The sequence below is a fragment of the Scyliorhinus canicula genome, chromosome 2 (genome assembly GCF_902713615.1).
Source record: "Scyliorhinus canicula chromosome 2, sScyCan1.1, whole genome shotgun sequence".
NCBI lineage: Eukaryota > Metazoa > Chordata > Chondrichthyes > Carcharhiniformes > Scyliorhinidae > Scyliorhinus > Scyliorhinus canicula.
In genome coordinates this window covers 146,785,290-146,807,183 of record NC_052147.1, presented here as the reverse complement: position 1 = coordinate 146,807,183, position 21,894 = coordinate 146,785,290, and the positions used below count along the sequence as shown (strand labels likewise).

The 21,894-nt window shown below is 45.8% G+C and overlaps 1 protein-coding gene across 3 annotated transcripts in view; it reads right to left on the bottom strand.

Moving 5' to 3' along the window:
- The window catches only part of agap1 (ArfGAP with GTPase domain, ankyrin repeat and PH domain 1), a 959,457-nt gene extending 937,628 nt beyond the window's left edge, over positions 1-21,829 (bottom strand). For all 3 annotated transcript variants that reach the window (XM_038787582.1, XM_038787583.1, XM_038787584.1), the window contains exons 1-2: positions 21,807-21,829; positions 21,202-21,766 (exon numbers count right to left, since the gene is read on the bottom strand). In XM_038787582.1, the coding sequence (XP_038643510.1) occupies positions 21,202-21,367 (166 nt within the window). In that variant the 5' untranslated portion in view covers positions 21,368-21,766; positions 21,807-21,829. The remainder of the gene's footprint in view (positions 1-21,201; positions 21,767-21,806) is intronic.
- Positions 21,830-21,894: the final 65 nt, after the last annotated feature.

The window sequence follows — 21,894 nt, the reverse complement described above, 5'->3', positions numbered from 1 at the left end:
CCTAACCTGCACATCTTTGGACTGTGGGAGGCAACTGCACTACCCGGAGAAAACCCACGCAGACACGGGGAGAACATGCAGACTCCACACAGACAGTGACCCAAGCCAGGAATCGAACCTGGGACCCTGGCGCTGTGCAGCCACAGTGCTGACCACTGTGCTACCGTGCTGCCCATGTACTCAGCCAACCAAAGGCCGCTCACCTTCTTGCAAGCACCACAGTCAAGTGCTGGTATATACGGATACCAGTTCCTTCCCACTGCATCTGATGCTTCTGCTTCACCGAGCTCAAGACCTTCTCCTTGATCTGGAATTTGTGTAAACAAATTATGACCGTCCTTCGCACTCGTTTGTCTTTGGCTTGGACCTGAGCGACTGATGAGCCCTATCCAGTTCGTACCGGGAGCTTTCTAAGCCTCCCCAATAACTCCACCAACATCTTTGCAAAGTACTCAGTCGGCTTTGGGCCCTCCACCCACTTGAGCAAGCTCACAATTCTCAAATTCTGCCACTTGAGCTGTTCTCCAGGTCTTCCACTGTGGCTCTGAGTCCTTGTTGGCCTCTTCCATCCTCTGCAGTTCCTCACCCACTGAGATGAACTGGTCACTATGTTGCAACAGAGCTTCTTTGGGGGTGAAGACAGGTGTGTCAGGTGCTCGGGGAGTCCAGCGAACCATGCCCATATGTTCTGGGCATGCCCGGCGCTGGAGGAGTTCTGGAAGGGGGTGGCGAGGACAGTGTCGAGGGTGGTGGGATCCAGGGTCAAGCCAGGATGGGGACTCGTGATTTTTGGGGTTGGGGTGGAGCCGGGAGTGCAGGAGGCGAAAGAGGCCGGTGTGCTGGCCTTTGCGTCCCTAGTAGCCCGGCGAAGGATCTTGCTACAATGGAAGGATGCGAGGCCCCCAAGCGTGGAGACCTGGATCAATGACATGGCGGGTTTCATTACGCTAGAGAAGGTCAAATTCGCCCTGAGAGGGTCGGTACAAGGGTTCTTTAGGCGGTGGCAACCTTTTCTCGACTTTCTGGCTCAACGATAGGGTACGGGGACAGTAGCAGCAGCAACCCGGGGGGGGGGGGGGGGGGGGGGGGGGACGATGACTATATTTGTTTATTTAATTTAAATTTATTTTGAAGTTCTTTTGTTGTTCATTGGGGTTGGGGGGGTGGGGGATGGGATACATGCGTCGATACGGTCTGGGGGTGGTACGGTTATTATGGGTTATTTTGTTGCATTTCATTGTTTGTCGTTATGTTTTATATTTTCTGTAAAAAATTCCAATAAAAATTATATTAAAAAAAAAGAAATCTCTGCCAAAACACTGTTTTCTTCGTGTTGAATTATCTATAATCAGTTGATCCAAGATGGCTGAAGTTTTTGGAAATCTCTGATGAACCCTCTCTGTTACAATTCCTCCAAACTTCTGCATACTCTCAGTAACCAAAGTGAAATCTTGAGGGAACAATGGCTCAATTATAGCTAAACTTTCTTAAAATGTAGAAAAGCTAGTAAAGTTAGATAAGAATTGATCACTTTCAAAGCTATGGAATCCATTTAACAGATCAATATAGAATTTCTGTGCAAGGGCTCCCAGGACCATCCACTATTTTCCTCGCCAAATTAAAGGATTCAACATATACACCCGAAAACTGTACTGATTAAAATAAGAAAGAAAATAAGAAATAAAATACCGTGCTGCCCCACATGCAGGTTAGGTGGGGTTACAGGGATAGGGCGGGGGAGTGGACCTAGGTGGAATGCTCTTTCAGAGGGTCAGCACAGACTTGATGGACCAAATGGTCTCCTTCTACACTGTAGGAATTCTATGATTCAATGTCTTCTGGTTCCCCGAAGGTAGAAATAATCACACTTTTAGACTCAAATGCTGCAAGCTTCAACTGTATTTCTCAGATCACACCATGTACTACGGACTGATACACTGTTGATTCAATGCATGGTACAGTAGTGCGTGATGTGACACTCTGGATGCTGATGTACACATACACATGAACATGAAATTCCCAAGTAGTATTGGAATAATACAACAATATAACAAACAACTAAAAAAAATAAAAGTCATTCGAATTTCTGAACCTAAAGTCAAGCAGAATTCAGCTGGAGTACCGAAAACAAGAAATGCAGTCAAAATTCTTGTGGGGGCAATAAATGTCAAGTGCACCAATCTGGATCAATTTCAGAGACCAAGACCGCCATTACAAGTGCTAGTGTCCTGAAGCTCCTGCACCAATGCAATCCAGTTTTCACTAAAGTAGCATAAAGATTATTATTAGTAGTTATATCAATGAACTAATAATCCACACACACAAGTTGATATCCCACCATGGCAGCTATGAAATTTAAATTCAGCTAATTAAATAAATATAAAATATAAAGCGAGCTGCCATAATGGTGGACATGAGACTACCGGATTGTTAGAAAACCCCATCTAGTTCACGAATGTCCTTCAGGAAAGGGTACTTTTTACTTGATCTGACCTATATATGTGACTCCATACGCATAATAATGTAGTTGACTCTTAGTTGCTCTGTGCACTGGCCTAGAAATCCATCCACAAGAAAAACAAAGTGCTGGAAAGCCTCAGCAGATCTGGCTGCATCTGTGGAGAGTGCAAGAGAGTTAACACTGAGTCCAATATAACTCTTCTGAACTGAAGAGAGATAGAAATAGATGGGTTTTGAGCTGTTACAAAAGTGAGGAGGAGCAGGTGGAGGAGCAATCCATCCAGTTAACTGAAAAGCAATTTGGGATGGGCAATAAATGCTGGCTTCCAAGAGGTGGGGAAAACATTACCTCTTTCTAGAATGTGCCTTTGCAAAGAAGGAATGATGTTGTGGTTTTTGTCAAGGTTCATCCTGAGCAGCTGCGTGATACAGGACTCTGTGCTCCACAGGCTGGTCCCAGGGAGGCACAGAGACAAACATCAATATCGCTGGGGGACAGTTCAGTGTGCAGCACGCTGTATGGACAAACGTTAAATCTTATTGAACTTTCTGTGGTATCCAATTTGAAATGTTTTGGAATGTGCTTTTTACAAGTTTTAAGAATCAAGTATATTTCTGGAAAAATAAATTATGGCTTTGCAAACAATGCCCACATCCTCAGAATGATTTTTAAAAAAAGTCTTATGAAGCACTGAAAAATTTGGGTTGGCTTCGATGATAAGGATTCAGCATTTACACACATAGGCTGCAGAGAAAAAAAATGAATTTCAAAGTTCCATAATAACAAGAGGATATGATTCACAGCATGTCAAAATGCATAAATACCTTCCTGATTAGTAATAGAGGCGACAATCCATCTTCTCTGCCACTGCATTGTCTGCCATATTTATAAGGGCTAGTCACTGCAAACTTAGCAAAACCTGGTTTCTAAGAATTTAATTCATGTAATCCGTTGAGCCCGAATCATATTCTTCTACTACAACTAGATACACTTGGACATAAATTACAGTCAGCTACTCCCATTTGGGTGTTCAGGGCATGTCTGAACATAATTGCGGTAGCTACAGTAAAAGGCAGGCTACAAGTCTATCAAACATGAGAGATATTCGCACTGCTGCAGCTGTAAAATAGATCTCTCACATTCTTGTCGATACAGGTGGGTTCTGACAGCTTGTTTTGTCCAAAAATATTATGAAAATGAAAAAATGAAATGAAAATCACTTATTGTCACAAGTAGGCTTCAATGAAGTTATTGTGAAAAGCCCCTAGTCGCCACATTACGGCGCCTGTCCGGGGAGGCTGGTACGGGAATCGAACCGTGCTGCTGGCCTGCTTGGTCTGCTTTAAAAGCCAGCGATTTAGCTGAGTAAGCTAAACCAGCCTCTTTTTTTTTTATGGGCTATTATGGTTGGATCAGAATTTTTAAAGATGGGAATAAAAATAAGGCCCAAGAGCTACGTGGAGGATTAGATGGAGTACAAGCTGCTGGTGTCAGATAATATGATTAGGGAGCAAATCAACAACGACTTTGTACAAAAGACATGAAGAATGGGAGACAATGTTACACATGACTAAGAAGAATGATTTATTGTGTGCAAATCGGAAATTACACAGAATGGGATGGAATAATAAGTCATTCTGTACAATATAATTTCATTTAGAGATAATTATACACAGATAAAAGCATAGTGTTTTTAAATGAACCATAGTGTAGAAGATCAAAAATAGATCTTGAAACCACTTATGTATCACTTTGAATAAAAATAACATACTGCATTTTCATCCACAACATTATGTGAAAGCAGTCTTCAGAATACTAACAGAAGGTCACATTTATTTAGTTTCAGTGCGTGATTTGCTTAATTAGATATATGAGGCCAACAAGATTCATGGAGAAGTTTGTAATTAAGGCAAAAGTGTGGAAAGCATAACAAATAGCAACAAATGAAATGTATTCCATGTCAAAGTTGCAGACATGGATAAACGTTTAAAAAAATCAAGTCCCGCGGGATAGATTGGGGGATGATCCCACTTTGGGAGGGGTCGGGTTATTGGCGGGAGTTTCCGGGGTCAGCAGAAGTTAGCTGACCCACGGAAGTACAATGGAGGACGGTTCGCGGCTGGGAGGGTTCCTAGCCTGGGGGGGAAGGGAGGGGGGGGAAAGGGGAATACCGGGTTGCTGCTGGTAGGGTCAGGAAGGAGCTGGTGGGGGCTGGGGGGGACAGAGGTGAGGTGTTGTCGCTGTGGGGACTGGGTCGGGCAGGGGGTGCTGGCCTGGGGCGGGCAGTCGACGGGCTATGGCTAGTCGACGGGGGGAGGGGGACGCCCTCTGATCCGGTTGGTCACCTGGAATGCGAGGATTGAATGGGCCGGTGAAGCGGTCAAGGGTACTTGCTCACCTGAAGGGGCTAAAGGCAGATGTGGCAATGCTTCAGGAGACCCACCTGTAGGTGGCGGACCAGGTCCGCCTGAGGAAGGGATGAGGAAGGGTTTTCCACTCCGGGTTGGATGTGAAGGACCGGGGAGTGGCGATTCTGGTGGGGAAAAATGTGTTGTTTGAGGCATCGGAGGTGGTGGCGGATAAGGGGGGGTAGGTATGTTATGGTTAGGGGCAGGCTACAAGGAGAGAAGGTGGTACTTGCTAGTGTGTATGCCCCAAATTGGGACAATGCGGGCTTTATGAGGCGTATGTTGGGACGGGTCCCGGATCTGGAGGCGGGAGGTCTGATCATGGGGGGGGAGACTTCAATACGGTGTTGGATCCTTCACTGGATCGGTCCAGCTCTAGGACGGGTAGGAGGCCGGCGGCAGCCAATGTACTGAGAGGGTTTATGGACCAAGTAGGTGGGGTGGATCCATGGAGGTTTATGAGGCCGAGGGCACGCGAGTACTCTTTCTTCTCCCACGTACATAGGGTCTACTCTCGGATAGACTTCTTCCTGGTGAGTAGGGGACTGATTCCGAGTGGAGGAGGCCGAGTATTCGGCCATTGCAATCTCCGACCACGCTCCGCATTGGACAGAGTTGGAGATGGGGGAGGTGCGGGACCAGCGCCCGTTGTGGCGGTTGGATGTGGGGTTGTTGGCGGAGGAGGTGTGTAGGAGGGTCCAGGCAAGTATTGAGGGGTACCTCGAGGTGAATAATACGGGGAAGGTTCAGGTGGGGATGGTCTGGGAAGCCTTGAAAGCAGTGATTCGTGGGGAGCTGATATCCATCCGGGCACACAGGGAGAGGAGCGAGAGGAGTGAGAGGGATAGATTGGTGGGAAAGATGCTGGAGGTAGACGGGAGGTATGCAGAGGCACCAGAGGAGGGACTGTTGGGGAGAGGCGCAGCCTGCAGGCTAAATTTGATTTGCTGACCACTAGAAAGGCGGAGGCACAGTGGAGGAAGGCACAAGGGGCAGTGTACGAACATGGTGAAAAGGCAGGTAGGAGCTGGCTCATCAGCTCCGCAAGTGGGATGCGGCTAAGGAAATTGCTGGAGTGAGAGACAAGAGTGGGAATGTGGTGCAGAAGGGGGTAGGTGAATGAGATCTTCAAGGACTTTTACGGGGAACTGTACCGGTCGGAGCCAACGGGGGAAGAGGGGGGAAATGGAGAGGTTCCTCGACGGGCTTCCTTTCCCGAAGGTGCAGGAGGAGAAGGTGGAGGGGTTGGGTGCGCCGATTGAGCTGGAGGAGCTAGTTAAGGGGATCGGGCAGATGCAGTCAGGGAAGGCACCGGGGCCGGATGGGTCCCCGGTGGAATTTTATAAAATGTTTGTGGACCTAGTGGGCCCCTTGCTGGTGCAGACACTCAACGAAGCGTGGGAAGGGGGGGGGGGACTTTGCCCCCGACGATGTCGCGGGCGCTGATCTCGTTAATTTTAAAGAGGGACAAGGACCCCCAGCAGTGTGGTTCATACAGGCCCATATCTCTCCTCAACGTGGATGCTAAGGTGCTGGCAAATATCCTGGCCACCAGGACAGAGGACTGTGTGCCAGGGGTTGTGCACGAGGACCAGACAGGTTTTGTGAAGGGAAGGCAGCTGAACACGAATGTGCGGAGATTGTTGAATGTCATCATGATGCCGGCGATTGAGGGGGAGGCAGAGATAGTGGTGGCGCTGGATGCAGAGAAGGCCTTCGATAGACTGGAGTGGGGGTACCTATGGGAAGTGTTGGGGAGGTTTGGATTTGGTGAAGGGTTCATTAGATGGGTAAGGCTGCTATATGAGGCCCCGATGGCGTGCGTCGCCACGAATGGGAGGAGGTCGGAGTATTTCCGGCTTTACCGAGGGACCAGACAGGGTTGCCCCCTGTCCCCCTTGTTGTTTGCACTGGCAATCGAGCCGCTGGCGATGGCGTTGAGGGATTCAGAGAGGTGGAGACGCTTGGTGCGAGGTGGAGAGGAACATAGGGTGTCATTGTATGCCGATGACCTGTTACTGTATGTGGCGGACCCGGTGGGAGGGATGCCGGGGGTGATGGAGCTGCTAGCTGAGTTTGGGACCTTTTCAGGTTATAAATTAAATTTAGGCAAGAGTGAGGTGTTTGTGGTGCACCCTGGAGACCAGGAGGAAGGAATTGGTAGGCTCCCGCTTAGACGGGCAGGGGAGAGCTTTAGGTACCTGGGGGTGCAGGTGGCCAGGGACTGGGGGACTCTTCACAAACATAATTTCACCAGACTTGTAGATCAGATGGAGGAGGAGTTCAAGAGGTGGGACATGCTGCCATTGTCGTTGGCGGGGAGGGTACAGTCCGTCAAAATGACGGTGCTTCCGAGGTTCTTGTTCCTCTTTCAGTGCCTGCCCATATTTATCCCCAGGGCCTTCTTTAGGAGAGTGACCGGCAGTATTCTGAGCTTTGTGTGGGCACATGGGACTCCGAGAGTGAAGAGGGTGTTCCTGGAACGAGGGAGGGATAGAGGCGGGCTGGCGCTGCCCAACCTTCTGGGGTACTATTGGGCGACCAATGTGTCAATGGTGCGTAAATGGGTGATGGAGGGGGGAGGGGCGGCGTGGAAAAGAATGGAGATGGCGTCATGTAGAGGTACGAGCCTGGGTGCCATGGTAACGGCGCCGTTGCCACTCTCCCCCAAGAGGTTTACCACGAGCCCGGTGGTGGCGGCGACCCTAAGAATCTGGGGACAGTGGAGACGACATCGGGGGGAAACAGGGGGCTCGATGGAGGCTCCACTGGGTGGCAATCATCAGTTCATCCCGGGGAACAAAGATGGGGTGGCAAAGGGCGGGCATCAGTAAATTGAGGGACCTGTTTATTGGCGGGAGGTTTGCGGGCCTGGGGAACTGGAAGATAAATTTGGGCTTCCCCAAGGGAACATGTTCAGATACTTGCAGGTAAAGGCGTTTGCTAGGCGACAGGTAGAGGGATTCTCTCTGCTGCCCTCGCGGGGGACGATGGACAGAGTGCTTTTGGGGGTGTGGGTCGGAGAGGGGAAGGTGTCTGACATCTATAAGGTAATGCAGGAGGTGGCGGAGTCGTCAGTGGAGGAGCTGAAGGCTAAATGGGAGGAGGAACCCGGGGAGCAGATGGAGGACGGGACTTGGGCGGATGCCCTGGAGAGAGTCAACTTTTTCTCCTCATGTGCGAGGCTTAGTCTCATCCAATTTAAGGTGCTGCACCGGGCCCACATGTCCGGGACGAGGATGAGTAGGTTCTTTGCGGGCGAGGACAGGTGCACCAGATGTTCGGGGAGTCCAGCGAACCACGCCCATATGTTCTGGGCATGCCCAGCACTGGAAGAATTCTTGAAGGGGGTGGCGGGGACGGTGTCGAGGGTGGTTGGATCCAGGGTCAAACCAGGGTGGGGACTCGCGATTTTTGGAGTTGCGGTAGAGCCGGGAGTGCAGGAGGCAAAAGAGGCCGGTGTCCTGGCCTTTGCGTCCCTAGTAGCCCGACGAAGGATCCTGCTACAGTGGAAGGATGCGAGGCCCCCAAGTGTGGAGACCTGGATCAGTGACATGGCGGGATTTATAAAATTGGAAAGGGTCAAATTTGCCCTGAGAGGATCAATACAAGGGTTCTATAAAAGATGGCAGCCTTTTCTGGATTCCTGGCTCAAAGATAGGTATCTTGGTCAATAACAGCAGCAACTGGGGGGGGTTCCTTATTGTAGTTTCTATTCTGTAACTTTATATTGTGTTAATTTGTGTTGTTAAAATGCTGTGTTGTTCATGGAGGTGGGGCGAATGTTTATGATTGCTAATATTATTGTTATTTTTGGTATTGTACTGTGGTGCGTTATTGTTGTATAAATTCAAAATTTTTCAATAAAAATTATTTGAAAAAAAAATCAAGTCCCATTTTGCCCAGATGATGTTTGTGCATGTTCTGAATTTCTATATCTTTATACCTTGGGTGACTGCGTGGAGTTTGTACATTGTCCTCATGTCAGCATGGATTACCTCCTGGTACCCCAGTTCCTTCCCATAGACCAACGGTATGCAGGTTGGGTTACTGGGATCGGGAAGGAGAGTGAACCAGTGGCCAGCACAGACTCGAACGGCTGAATGGCCTCCTTCTGCACTGTGGGGATTCTATGGATGTTGCACTTAATCGTGGCAAATGCTAAATATGTACCAGGATGGGAATTAACCATCCAGATATGGCACTAAAATGTACCAGTAAGTCAGTAAGTCTTATTAGCTAAAACCAAACACTGACAGCAGTTACAAATTGTACATTTGCACATCAAGGTCTTTGAGGCTCAGACAAAATAAAGTTTAGGCTCTTACTGTAACAGCAAAGGTGCATAATTACCTTAGTTTGGTCCACTGGGCTATCTTCAGTCTACATTACAGCATACATTTTCCACTGGAGCTCACCAGCAGTGAAATTAACTGCTTTCTATATTTGTTGACTTATTATTAATTTCCAAATTTTAACAGTCTTCAACACTGAAAGCACAGTTTTCCTTTCGGTAGCCAACACGGTCTTTCAAACCTTAGGAGGCACCCGTGCAGCTTGGCAATGTATTCTGTTCAGTCACACAAAAATATTGAAAATCCTCACAATCACTTGTCAATACAATGCGTTTCTTCGCCCTGCAATCAAGAACATTTCAGGTGCAGTTTCCAGTGTTTGGTTGAAATTAGTGTTAGTCAAAAAAAGTGCTTGAGAAATGAGTAGGACTGAAAGCCGATAAATCCCTAGGCCTGATAAGGGCACCAAAGTAGGTGGCCATGGGAATAGTGGATGCGTTATGTTGTCAACTTCCAAAATTCTTTAAATTCTCAAACAGACCGGCAGCTTGGAGGGTGGCAAATGTAACTCCTGGTATGGGCCAGGGTTTAGAAAGTCCAAAGTATATTATGAAGTCCACCTGACCTACAACCTTTATGTTGAATTTGGCTAGGATGAGCACAAGAGCCTTCCCTTCAGGTGTGATTCAACAGTCTTCCCAGACGCTTTAATCAAAACAAGCTTTATTCTAGGAACTTAAGTTAACATATATATATATATATATATAGTAAAAAACACACAGCAAGAGTTTTATCAACTACACACATAAAGGTACCACCCACCATAACACTTAACAAATTCCCCCTCAACTGCACCAGTTCAAAAGCAAATTTCACTAAACCAAAAACCCCTATTCAAAAGCGTGGCCCAGCACACTGTAATCTCACTTGACTAAGACTGGTCTTGGTCCCTGTGATTCTGATCTGGTTTCAAACAGCAGATTCAAATTCCTTCCAGAAAGCAATTATTATCTCCAAAGCCACTACCAAGTTGATTTTTACTGGAACAGGTATTTAAAATGAAAAGAGAGAAAAACAGGCAAAAACAAGTTTTTCTCCCGTCTGTAGTCCATAGCAGTCAAACTGAAAATGAAACTAAGAAAAAATCTCACAGCCACAGTTCTGCTCCACCCACAAAATGACATCACTGAAGCCATGTGATAAGACAAAACCTTTCTTAAAGGCCCGCCCCCCCCCACCCACACACACACACACCCTGCTATTTAAAAAACGAAAGATGGAGAAAACAGGGAAACACAGACTGGTTAGCCTAACATCAGGAATAGGAAAAATGTTAGAGTCTATTATAAAAGAGGACACTTAGAAATATCATCCAGATTAGACAAATTCAGCGTGGATTAATGAAAGGGAAATAATATTTGGCAAATCTACAGGAGTTTTTTGAAGACATAGGAACAGGGGCCCCTCAATCCTGTCCCACCATTCAATGAGATCATGGCTGATCTGTGGTCTAACTTCATATACCTGTCTTTGGTCCATATCCCTTAATATCTTTGCTTAACAAAAATATCTCAGATTTAAAGTGAATAACTGTTCTAGCTTAAGCTGCTGTTTGTGGAAGAGAGTTCCAAACCGCCACCACCCTTTGCATGAAGAAGTGCTTCCTAAATACTCTCCTGAATGGTCTGCCCCCAATTTTAGAATCTTCAACCAGTGGAAATAGAATCATAGAATTCCTACAGTCTAAAGGGGCCATTCAGCCCATCTAGTTTGCACCGACCCTCTGAAAAAGCACCCTGCTAAGGTCTACTCACCCACCCTATCCCCATAACCCCACCCAATCTTTGGACACTAAGGGACAATTTAGAACAATCAATCCACCTAACCTGCACATCTTTAGATTTGCATAGTTTAGTGTATAGTTTGGATGTGGATCATTCATCTTTATATCCTGCTTTTTCCTGTTAATATCTTGATCTTGAAGACTTTGATCAGATTGCCCCTTAACCTTCTAAATTCGAGCAAAAACAGGACCAATTTGTGTAATTTCTCCTCGTAACATAATCCCGTGTCCAGGTATCATTTTTGTAAACCTGTGCTCCATTCCCTCCAAGGCCAATATACCCTTCCGAAGGTGTAGTGTCCAGAATTGCTTACAGTGACTGCCAAGTGGGGTCTAACCAGCGTTTTGTATAGCTGCAGCATAACATCTATGTCTTTATATGCCAATGCTTTAGATATCAAGGCTAGCATTCCATTAGCCTTTTTGAATATTTTCTGCACTAGTTGGGGGCATTTTAACTATCTATGCACACGGACCCCATGTCTCTTTGAACATCCACTGTACTTAACCTCTTCCCATTTAGAAAGTACCCTGCTCTATCCTTTTTTGGTCCAAAATGGATAACCTCACACTTGCTTACATTGAATTCCAACTGCCATAATTTGGCCCATTCAACAGTCTGTCAATATCTCCTTGTAATTTCATGCTATCCTCTAGGCTGTCTATAATGCCGCCTAACTTTGTATCATCAGCAAATTTGGATCTATGACTTTCTGTGCCACCATGCGAGACATTAATGAATAACTGAGGCCCCAACACAGATCCCTGTGGTACACCACTAGTCACACCCTGCCAATTAGTACTTACCCATTATCCGCATTCTCTGTCGCCTACCGTTCAACCAATTTCCTAACCATGTTAATCATTTGGCCCCAACTCCTCAGTTAACAGTCTCTTATGTGGGGCTGTAGCAAGTGCCTTCTGGAAGTCCAAAAAAATAACATCCATAGGCATTCCTGTCTACTACTTTAGTCACCACTTTAAAAAAAATCAATGATATTTGTCAGGGATGATCTTCCCTTCACAAATCCATGCTGGCTCTCCCTAATCTACTGGAATTGTTTGGGTTCAGTTACCCTATCCTTGATTATAGACTCCAGCAATTTTCCCACCACAGATGTTAGGCTAACTGGTCTATAATTACCTGGGGCGTGATTTTCCGAGCCCCGCGCCGAGCCGGAGAATCGGCACAACCGCACCATGCCGCCCCGACACCGGCGCGCGATCCTCCGAGGTGGGGAGAATCGGTGCCATTTGCGCTGGCGCGTTTGACGCGGCGGCGGTCATGGGCCGCTGTACGCGGCGGGGCCACCGATTCTCCGGCCCGGACGGCCGAGGGTAAAAGCAGAGTCCCGCCGGCGCCATCCACACCGCTGCCAGCGAGAGCTTTGCGCGAAGGATTGGGGGGCGGCCTGTGGGGGTAGGAGGCTCCGTCCTGGGGGGGGGGGGGTCTCCGATAGGGTCTGGCCCGCGATCGGGACCCACCCATCAGCAGGCCGGCTCTCTCCCCCCCCTCACGGGCCTATTTTGTTGCGTGGCCGGTCCCCACGCCAGGTTGCGTCGGGGCTGGCACACTGAAAAAGTCCTCCGCGCACGGGCGGGTTCAACTGCGCATGCAAGGGTTGGTGCGGCACCCATTTGGCGCCGGAAAGGGAGGCTGGAACGGAGTGAACCGCTCCAGTGCCGTGCTGGCTCCCTGTGGAGGCCAGGATCGGTAGTCCCCGTGCCCGTTCCGCGCCGTCGTGAATCGCAACGGCGTTCACGACGGCCCGAACACTGTCTCCATTTCGGAGAAACGCGCCCCTGGTTTCTTCTTTCACCCTTCTTAAAATGTGCAATTTTTCAATCCATAGGAACTACTCCTGAACCTAGGGAACTCTGAGATTATACTAGGACATCTGCAGTGTGCTCCCCATTTCCTTTAACACCCTCAGATGGAAACCTGGGGTCCTGGGGATTTGACACTCTTTAGTTCCATTAATTTCTTAGTTACTGATGCTGTACTTATGTTAATTGTATTGAGTCCCTGTCGTTATCAACTATTAATTTTTTTGAGGTCCGGCAAGTTATCCTCCTTTTCAACTATAAATACTGAGGCAAAGTAATTGTTCAACATATCTGCCATTTCCCCATTATCATTGACAATAGCTCCATTTTGAGCTGTTAGTTGGCCCACACATTGCTCTTGTCCACCCGCTTTCCCTTTATATAACTATAACATTTCTTCTTATTGATTGTGATGTCTCTTGCAAGTTTCCTTTCATACTCCCTTTTATTAGCTCTTATAAGCTGCTTTGTGACTCTTTGCTGGTCTTTTTATCTCGCCCTTTTGTCTGAATCTGCGCTGTGTTTTGCATTTTTTGTACACCCTTGCTTTTAGTTTTATGCTGTCTCTAACCTCTTCAGTCGTCCAAGGCAGCATGGTAGCACAATGGTTAGCACAGTTGCTTCACATCTCCAGGGTCCCAGGTTTGATTCCCGGCTTGGGTCACTGTGCGGAGTTTACACATTCTCCCCGTGTCTGCGTGGGTTTACGCCAGATGCTCCGGTCTCCTCCCACAGTCCAAAGATGTGCGAGTTAGGTGGATTGGCCATGCTAAATTGCCCTTAGGTGTCCATAAAGATTAAGTGGGGTTACTGGGTTACAGTGATATTGTGGAGGCGTGGTCTTAAGTAGGGTGCTCTTTCCAATGGCCGGTGCAGACTCAATGGGCCGAATGGCTTCCTTCTGCATTGTAAATTCTATGATTCTATGTTGTCTGGGGTGGAGTTTTTTTACTCTCAGAGATATATGCTTGCTCTGTAAATTCGTTAAATGTTTCTTTAAATATTCTCCTTTGTTCTTTAGTCGTTTGATCCATTAACAGATCTTCCCAGTTTACGCTGGACAGTCTCACCCTGTTAAAGTTACCTTACCCAAGTCTAAAATCCTAAAATTCTAAGTAGCCAATTTGTGCTTTTTACTTTCAAATGCTGCAATGAATTCGAGCACGTGTGATCACTATTTGATAAATGTTAACGCAGTTAAGCTACCAATTCAATTTGGTTCATTATTCATAACTAAATCTAATATTGCCTGTCCTCTTGTTACAGCAAGAACGTATTGTTGCAGGAAACTATCCCAGACACATACCAGAAATTCACGACCTTTCTGACAGGTGCTTGTCTGCCTCTCCCAATCTTTGTACAAGTTAAAATCCCCCATTAATACTACTCTTTGTTACACACTTGCCTACTTTCTGCATTTATACAATCTAACACCTCAGAACTGGTACAAGGGGGTCTACACACACCCATTACAGTTTTCTGTTCCTCAGTTCCATCCAAATGTTCTCTACTGGATGATTTCCCCTCATTATATCCTCCTTCACTATTGAGATGATAGTATCTGCCATCTTCCCTGTCCCTCCTGTAAACCTTATAACCAGGTATATTGAGTTCCCAATCCTGACCATCCTGTAGTCATGTCTCCGAAACGTAACTTGTGGAATAAATTAGGAAGAACCGGATGACCCTGAGGAAACCCATTCACACACAGGGAGAACGTACAGACCCCGCTTGGATCATTGCCTGTGCGGAGTCTGCACGTTCTCCCCGTGTCTGCGTGGGTTTCCTCCAGGTGCTCCGATTTCCTCCCACAAGTTCCGGAAGACGTGTTTATTAGGTTAATTGAACATTCTGAATTTTCTCTCAGTTACCGGAACAGGCACCAGAGTGTGGCGACTCAGGGATTTGCACAGTAACTTCACTGCAGTGTTAATGTAAGCCGACTTGTGACAATAATAGTTTATTTATTTATTTAGGCAATGATAGAATGGGAAATGTTGACGTACAAATTGACCTGGCTGCCCTTGTACACCAGTCACTGAAAGCAAGCATGCAGGTGCAGCACCATGTGCGGCACAGTAGTTAGCACTGTTGCTTCACAGCTCCAGGGTCCCAGGTTCGATCTCGGCTTGGGTCACTATCTGTGTGGAGTCTGTACGTTCTCCCTGTGGGTTTCCTCCGGGTGTTCTGGTTTCCTCCCACAAGTCCCGAAAGACGTGCTGTTAGGTGAATTGGACATTCTGAATTCTCCCCGTGTACCCGAACAGGCACCAGAATGTGGCGACTGTGGGTTTTCACAGTAACTTCATTGCAGTATTAATGTAAGCCTACTTGTGACAATAAAGATTATTATATAGCAGTTAGGAAGGCAAATGATATGTTGGCCTTCATTGCAAGAAGAATGAGTACAGGAGTACAGGAGCAAGGATGTCTTCCTGCAGCTGTACAGGGCCTTAGAGAGGCCACATCTGGAGTATTGTGTACAGATTTTGTCTTTTCACCTAAGATAGGATATATACTTGCCATAGAGGGAGTGCAGCGAAGACTGATTCCTGGGATGACACTACTGGTATACGAGGAGAAATTAGGTCGGCTAGGCCCGTATTTACTGCAGTTTAGAAGAATGAGAGGGAATCTCATTGAAACATGAAATTATGGCAGGGCTGGACAGATTGGATACAGGGATGATGCTACCCCTGCTGTGGAGTACAGAACTAGGGGTCATGGTCTCAGAATACAGGGTAGTCCATTTAGGACTGAGATGAGGAGAAATTTCTTCACTCAGAGGGGTAGGGGGATCCTGTGGAATCCTCTACCACAGAAGGCTGTGGAGATTAAGTCACAGAATATATTTAAGAAGGAAATAGATAAGTTTCTAGACTAAAAGGCATCAAGGGTTATGGGGAGACAACTGGAGTATGGTGTTGAAATACAGGATCAGCCGTGATCATATTGAATGGTGAAGCAGGCTCAATGAGTCGAATGGTCCACTCCTACACCTATTTTCTAGGTTTCTATGCCATTTTTTCTGGATTCCTCATGAGAGGAAAACGCTTCCCTGTAACTACCCCACTGAATCTCTTTATCACTTCAAACACCTCAATTTGCTCACCCTTTAGAGTTCAAGAGACTGCAAGCCAGGTTTATGAAACCTATCTTTATAATTTAACGATAAAGCCCTGATATGGTGGGCAGCAAAATGGCACAGTGGTCAGCACTGTTGTGACACAGCACGAAGGTCCCAGGTTCGAATTCCGCTTGGGTCACTGCGTGGAGTCTGCACGTTCTCCCCGTGTCTGGGTGGGTTTCAACCGGGTTCTCCGGTTTCCTTCCCCATGTCCCAAAAGACATGCTTGTTAGGTGAACTAAACATTCCGAATCCTCCCTCTGTGTAGCCGAATAGGCGCCGGAGTGTGGTGACTGGGGGATTTTCACAGTAACTTCACTGCAATGTTAATGTAAGCCTACTTGTGACAATAATAATTATTATGAATCTGCACTGCACCCCTTCCACAGCCAATGTATCTTTCCTGAGGTTTGGTACCCAACACAGAACACAATGCTTCCGACGGGGTTAGTCAAGGCTCTGTATAACTGAAGCACGATTCCCTTACCTTTGTATCCCAACCCCCTTGAGATAAAATCCAATATTTCATTAGCCTTTGTTATCGAGTGTTATTATTATGCAACTTCTTTCAATCCATTGCTGATGTCATCTGTAAGTGCTGCGACGTCATTAGTTGTCGTTACTAGTGTATATTCGTATTTAACTGCTGTTAATTCTAATTTTATTCTGTTTCTGTTATTTCAGGCATCGAGCGTGGAGTATCTAGGCCACAGAATCATTGTGCAAGGCTCATCTCCTGTGGAAGGGAAGGCTCAAGCAATTAAGGAAGCTGCAAGATTGCCGAGTTTACGTAATTTGTAGGTTTAATTAATTTGGAAGGTTTTTGCCAAACTTCTCTCTAGTGTTGGCTCCACTGTAACTACTTCTTCACAAAGAAAGAAAGTGGAAGTGGAAGTCTGCTCAGAAGACGACTTTCAAAGATTTAAAAGTGCTCCCCAAACAAAATATCTGCTAGTCCATTTTGATCCAGACATGGAACTTATTCTGTAGTGCAATGCTTCGCACTACAGTGTGGGACGGTACTTTCTCTTGTAATGGAGGATAGGTTCGAAAAATCCATTGGTTTTGCATCCGACAAAGGCTAAAAATGGGTATTCACAGTTGGACAAAGAAGGTACGGTGGCAGAGCGGTTAGCACTGCAGCCTCACAGCACCATGGACCCGGGTTTGATCCCGGCCCCGGGTTACCATCAATGTGGAGTTGCACATTCTCCCTGTGTCAGCGTGGGTCTCAGCCCCACAACCCAAAAAGATGTGCAGGGTAGGTGAATTGGCCCGACTAAATTTCCCCTTAATTAGAAAAAAAAAAGATTTGGACTCACTAAATTAAACAAAAATTTTTTGAAAAGGTCTAGCTATCATTTTCGCAGTAAAAATATTCCATCAGTATCTCTATGGTCGTTCGTTCACCATATGTACCAACCAGAAGCCATTGATGAGGCTTTTCAGTCAGTCAAAATGGCCTCAGCAAGAATCCAGCACTGGTCGCTTACATTGTCAGCGTATCAGTAAATCATCATGTTCAAGGCAGGAAAGGACAAAGCTAATGCGGGCAGTTAAAGCCGACCCCGTTTACCAGATTTGTCAACCCAGGTATTGTGTTTCCCCGAGACGCTTTTCTTTGGGTTGTGGGGGCGAATATGCAAACTCCACACAGACAGTGACCCAGAGCCGTGATCGAACCTGGGACCTCTGCGCCGTGAGGCTGTAGTGCTAATCACTGTGCAACTGTGCTGCCTTTACCACACTTTTTTGATTACTTTTTGCACTTGCGTGCTAGCTTTCAGTGACAAACACGTGGATATCCAAATTTCTTTGCTCCTCCACAGCACCCAATCACTCGCCATTAAGAAAATATTCAGAGTTGTCTTTCACTAGTGTTCGTTACGACTAAAAAAAAGTGGTAGAAAATTAAACCAGGTATTTGCCCCATCAAAACTTATCCCTCATTCATACGAACTCTCCCAGCATGTTGTCCAATTACTTTTCAATTACCTCAATGTTTTTGCCTTGCTGCACACATCTCACAAAACCCATAAGTAAAATAATCCATGTCCAAAAGAGTTTTTACCATCATTCCTATTTATATGCCCTGGCCCTAGTTTCTTGGTGAAACTTGAATCTGAGTTTCCCTTGTTTACAACTTCAATACTTCGACAAGGTCACCCCTAGTCACCTTCTTTCCAGACAGTAAATTTTGAACTGGCTTAATCTTGCTTCACTCTCTTTATTTAGTTAGTACCCTTGCTAATATAGGCTCTGTTTACCCTGGTTACAGTATCATCAAACATGAAGACCGTATTCAAAGATACTGTCAAAGGGGAAACTGTGGACACAACATATTTTTGTGTCTATTTAATAGAAACACTAAGTAACAAAACACTAAGTACATCTCCAGTGGCCAGTTTCAAGGTTTTACTAGAGACCAACGACAGAGTCAAAGAATGACGTAAAACACCAACGGGCCTGAAGAGGAGATTATTAGTTATTCCTCCATCAAGACAGTATCACATTTCCCCAGATAGTCGATCTCAAATTCAAAAACTCTCCATCTAGTCAAACACTTTCAAGTTTGTCAGCCTAGTACCTACTATTTACAAACACACAATTCAAAGTGATCCTGATGAAAAATAAACAACTCCTTAGCAATCCTCCAGACTAATAGATGATATACAGTCCTTAAGTCTATTGAGAACAGAAAGCATAAGGTGATAAATCTCCTTCCAGAGTAAAGCTTACACATCATTCATTTGAAAGCTTTGCGTATCAGTGAAAACATATCAGTATGTTACAAAAAGAGTCGCCCAAAACTGTAAAATAGTTATTGATGAGCATGGAATTTTTACATAATCAGTTACCCTAGGATTGTAACCAACCACTGACCAACCCCTCCCCCCACCTATCCCCAACACACCATGCACATTACTTCAAATTATTTCAATCTGATTTTTAAGCACTGGATTTCTACTTTGCTGATATTTAATGAGGTTATATTATTGAGCAATTCAAACTTAAACCGAAAATGAGTGATTGATCAACTTTGCAAGTTTCAGATTGCCCACAAGCTCTCAGCATAGGCACAATGGTCTCCTTCTCACTGTGTTGAATACTGCTTGAAAAGTCTGTACCAGTCTTGTCCAGGGAGCTTTGCACATGGAAAGTATTCATATTTGCAGTAGAGATATTAAGATTAGTAGAGTTATTAAGATTAAAAAGACCAAAAAAAGCATTCACTCATATTCATATATTCAAGCATTCATATACAACTCAAAGCGGACGTTAAAAGTAAAGCCACAATAGTAATCAAACAACATAATATAATCACTATAATACATCAAAGCAGCTTACACATTTAAATTATGTCTGGATCATATACTGACTGGTGCAAGAATGAAATGGAAACCACAAGTTCAAATAACTGACTTGGGATACAGTTATAAAGCACAAAGGGATATAACACTTCAAACTTAAATGTAGCCATAAAGAGATAATTTATGCCACTACACCAAAGTTGCTCAGTCCATAATTCTGAAGCAGCTTTCCTGCTCCACTCACTTCCTGATATTGGTTGACATCATAACTGTAAGCTTCAAGGAACTTTCAGATGGGGAATGAGTTGAATTCCCACAGACCGCATTTTAACTGGGCAAAGGAAATGGCGCTTATGGTGTGGAACACACTAAGCCGCTGGGGTTACACTTTCATGCCCCAAAGAACCATTACAGCTCTGGCACCCTGTATACACTTCAATCTTCCCCCCTGCAATGAAACTGCTTCAGCACAATAAAATTGGAATTAACCATACACCATTACAGAGCTCCATTAAAAAAAGCTCCAAAAATGAATCTAACTCTGTGTCAAATTTACAAGTCCTCAGAATGAATTAGAACATACTCAGACTGGGAGTAACTATCTGGGTCTCTGTCACAATTTGTTACCCTCCTCTTGAATTTGGCTTTCTTGTCACTAAAATTTCTGATGAATTGTTTATCAACATATTATTTTTCTGACTGAAATCAATTATATAAGCCATCCTATAGCACTTTTAATTTAAGAATTCTCTGGAAATAAATTTTCAATGTGTGAAATTCACCCACACTTTACTGTGCACAAGTGTTACATTTCTAACCGTTTAATTTCACTTGCTCAAATCAATCCTTTTTGCAATTAATATTTTATCGATGAGTAATAAAGAAAATGATTCAACAAAACTGCTTCAAATTCAGAACCTCATTACAGCAGAAGATGCTGTTATTTTTTTCATTGGTTTAATTCCCAGGTGTTTATTTGTAAGCAACAGATGTTTATTTTCAGACTGATGTCACTTAAACGAAAAGAACGGCATTATTTAATAAACGGCTGTCAGAAAAATAAAACATTTGGCACACAATAAATCAGCAACGCATTGGCTTAAGTGACACCACTTCTTTCAGTAAATAGTAGAGTATGTTTGACCTTAAATTGGTACATTTCTGGCAGTGCCCTTTTAAAAACAAACTGGCTCATTCAGCATTAAGCCACTCACTATCAAATAGATTCGACAAGTGCTATAATTTACGAGGATCCTGGCACACTGGCAGGATTTTTAAATATCCTTGGAAGAAAAAATCTTTAATTGACAAAAACATAACCACAACATGCAGCAACTTGGTAATCCTTGCTGTAACAGGCCCAAGGTACGAGGTCCAACAATCTTGCTTCACTGATGCAAGGCCACCTGAATGACAATCAAATCTGACCAACAATGCCACCCTGACTAAAGCTCATTTACTTTACAGGCGGGTAGAAATTTGCATTCAATCTCGGAACCGATTTGTCACAGTCCTCAATCATACAAGAGCCAAGTTCATATTTTTTTAAAAGCATGCTTGAAAACTTGACAGCCACCCATTTTCTCTTCAGTTCTCACCTCGACAGTAGTTTTTCCTCTCTCCTGACCTGCTTTACCTGCATTTGTGTGTCATGTATTATTGTCATAAATGTGTGCACTTGCATTCAAAAACCTGTTTGGACACAATAACATTTTAAAACATTTTTAAATGTTTTAAAACATGTGTTGTATGCGTGTGGGTGTGTGTACAAAAACTAGTGCCTCTGTTGTGTATCCCCAGAACCCGTTTTGTTTTTTGCTGCCTCAATGTTTTTACTTCAATTTTTTTTTTTTACTTTGTTCCCTCAAATGTTTTTACTTTGTCCCCCCTCAATGTTAGGCTGTTTCCTCTCAATGTTTGCCTGCTTACCCTCAATGCTGATGACATGCTCCCTGATCTGGTTCTGCAGGATAGGCTCCTCAATCCTCTCCAGCAGGTCGTAGATGGAGTAGATGTTGGGGTGGACGCTTTCGAAGCGCTGGATCTCGGCTCGGATGGCCGCCGAGTTGGCCAACTGCTGCTGGTAATTCATCATTTCCAAGTCCCAAAAAATTAATCACCCCCCACCCCCTCCGCGGGAGGAGGTTTACTGGGGGGGGGGGGGGGGGTTTGGACTGACAAGGGGAAGGCCGGACTACAGCAGGACAACCTCCCCCCGGCAGCGCAACAGCATCCTCCGCCTCGACAACACTCTCTCCCCCGACCAAAGTGCCACAGGCTCGGCGAGGAGCCGCTCCATAAGCCGCCGGGGTGTGTGAGAGGGGAGGGGGTGGAGGAAAGGGCCGGCGCTGCTCTCGGTGCCGGGCCGGTGTGTGAGAGGGAGGCGGGCCGACTGGCCGATTCTCTGCTCACATCGCGCTGAGGGGGAGGGGCGGGAAGAGCGTTCCCTGATGTCGATCCAACTGCCGCGGAGGCCGCACTGAGAGCGCAGCGGCTCCCTCCTTCTCCTGGTACCTCCCTCCTTCTCCTGGTACCTCCCTACCTCTCCTGGTACCTCCCCTGGTGGCGGCTCCCTCCCTCTCCTGGTACCTCCCTCCCTCCCTCTCCTGGCACCTCCCTCCC